This window comes from Pyrus communis, chromosome 17 (genome assembly GCF_963583255.1).
Source record: "Pyrus communis chromosome 17, drPyrComm1.1, whole genome shotgun sequence".
In the NCBI taxonomy this organism is placed as follows: domain Eukaryota; kingdom Viridiplantae; phylum Streptophyta; class Magnoliopsida; order Rosales; family Rosaceae; genus Pyrus; species Pyrus communis.
The window spans coordinates 1,679,988-1,681,142 of record NC_084819.1 but is presented as its reverse complement, the minus strand read 5'-3'; the positions used below and the strand labels follow the sequence as shown (position 1 = coordinate 1,681,142).

The following is a 1,155-nucleotide window of genomic DNA, read 5'->3' as shown; positions in this document are numbered from 1 at the left end:
TTAGTGCCCATTACCATCACACCTATGGTAGGCTCCTTCAAAGTTTCTAGGAGCATTGTTCATATAAGCTTTGCCGTTGTGGCGATTTACATTTTTGAAGTTCGGGCCTGAATTATGCATTGGAACCTGGTTATGAAACTGGACGCCATGATTCTTGCATTTCCCGTTCCACCAGCCTCCTTTGTGGCCACGTCCTCGTTTATGATTATTGCCACTAGAGGATGTTGCATTCACTTCGAGGGAAGCAGCATTCACTTCTGGGAATGGTGAAGATCTAGTAGGTCGGGACTGATGATTTTTCATCAAGAGCTCATTGTTTTGTTCTGCTACCAGGAGCATATATATCAGCTGGTTGTATTCATTGAAAGCTTCATTCTCTATATTGTTGCTGCATGAGCACGTTAGAGGCATGAAAGGTGCTGAAAGTCTTTTCCAGCATATCTTCCTCATTGATGGTTTCCCCACAGAGCTTCATCTGGGAGCTAATTTTGAACATCGCAAAATTGTACTCAGCCATTGACTTGAAATCCTGGATCTTTAGGTGAGTTCACTCATAACGAGCCATTGGAAGAATCACCGTTTTTTGGTGATTGTATCTGTTTCTCAATGCCTTCCAGAGAGCTATTCAACCTTTAGGTACTCGCTTTTTAGTCCTTCATCAAGGTGGTTACGGATAAAAATCATGGTCTTCGCCCGATCTTGAGAGAATGCACTGTTTTCTTCCCTAATGGTTTCTTCAAGATTCCCTGCCTCTAGATGGATCTTGGTATCCACTACCAAGGTAAGGTAGTTCTTCCCAGTAATATCCAGGGCAACAAAATCAAGTTTTGCCAAGTTTGCCATTTTCTTTTTTGAAAGAAAAAAAAGATGTGTAAGAACTTGCAATAATATGTATTTCTGGAGGACTATAGTGTTAGAACTTCTGGTTCTTACAAATTTTCATTTTGATTTTTAGGCCAAAATGATAAGTACTCGAAACTTTAGGCTCGAGATTTACATGATTAATGAGGAGGGCAATTGTACCGCACCATGCTCATTGAAACAAGCATAGGATGAGCGATTATTCTGCGCCACTCAAATAGCAGGAAATTTAAATATGTAGAGTAGGATGTGCGATTATACCGCACCACCTAAAATTGCAATAAAATTAAATCT

General features: G+C 40.3%; 1 protein-coding gene across 1 annotated transcript; it reads right to left on the bottom strand.

Moving 5' to 3' along the window:
- LOC137723200 (uncharacterized) lies at positions 1-843 on the bottom strand. Its single transcript, XM_068462370.1, has 2 exons — positions 641-843; positions 1-388 (listed from the first exon to the last, which is right to left on the bottom strand). The coding sequence occupies exons 1-2, from the start codon at positions 841-843 to the stop codon at positions 1-3; spliced, it is 591 nt and encodes a 196-aa protein (XP_068318471.1).
- Positions 844-1,155: the final 312 nt, after the last annotated feature.

Excerpts from the sequence above, each read along its gene's own strand:
- LOC137723200 (XM_068462370.1), bottom strand. The coding sequence starts at position 843 with ATGGCAAACTTGGCAAAACTTGATTTTGTTGCCCTGGATATTACTGGG. Across the intron at positions 389-640 it reads GATGAAGGACTAAAAAGCGA|CAACAATATAGAGAATGAAG; the intron begins GTACCTAAAGGT and ends GTGCTCATGCAG.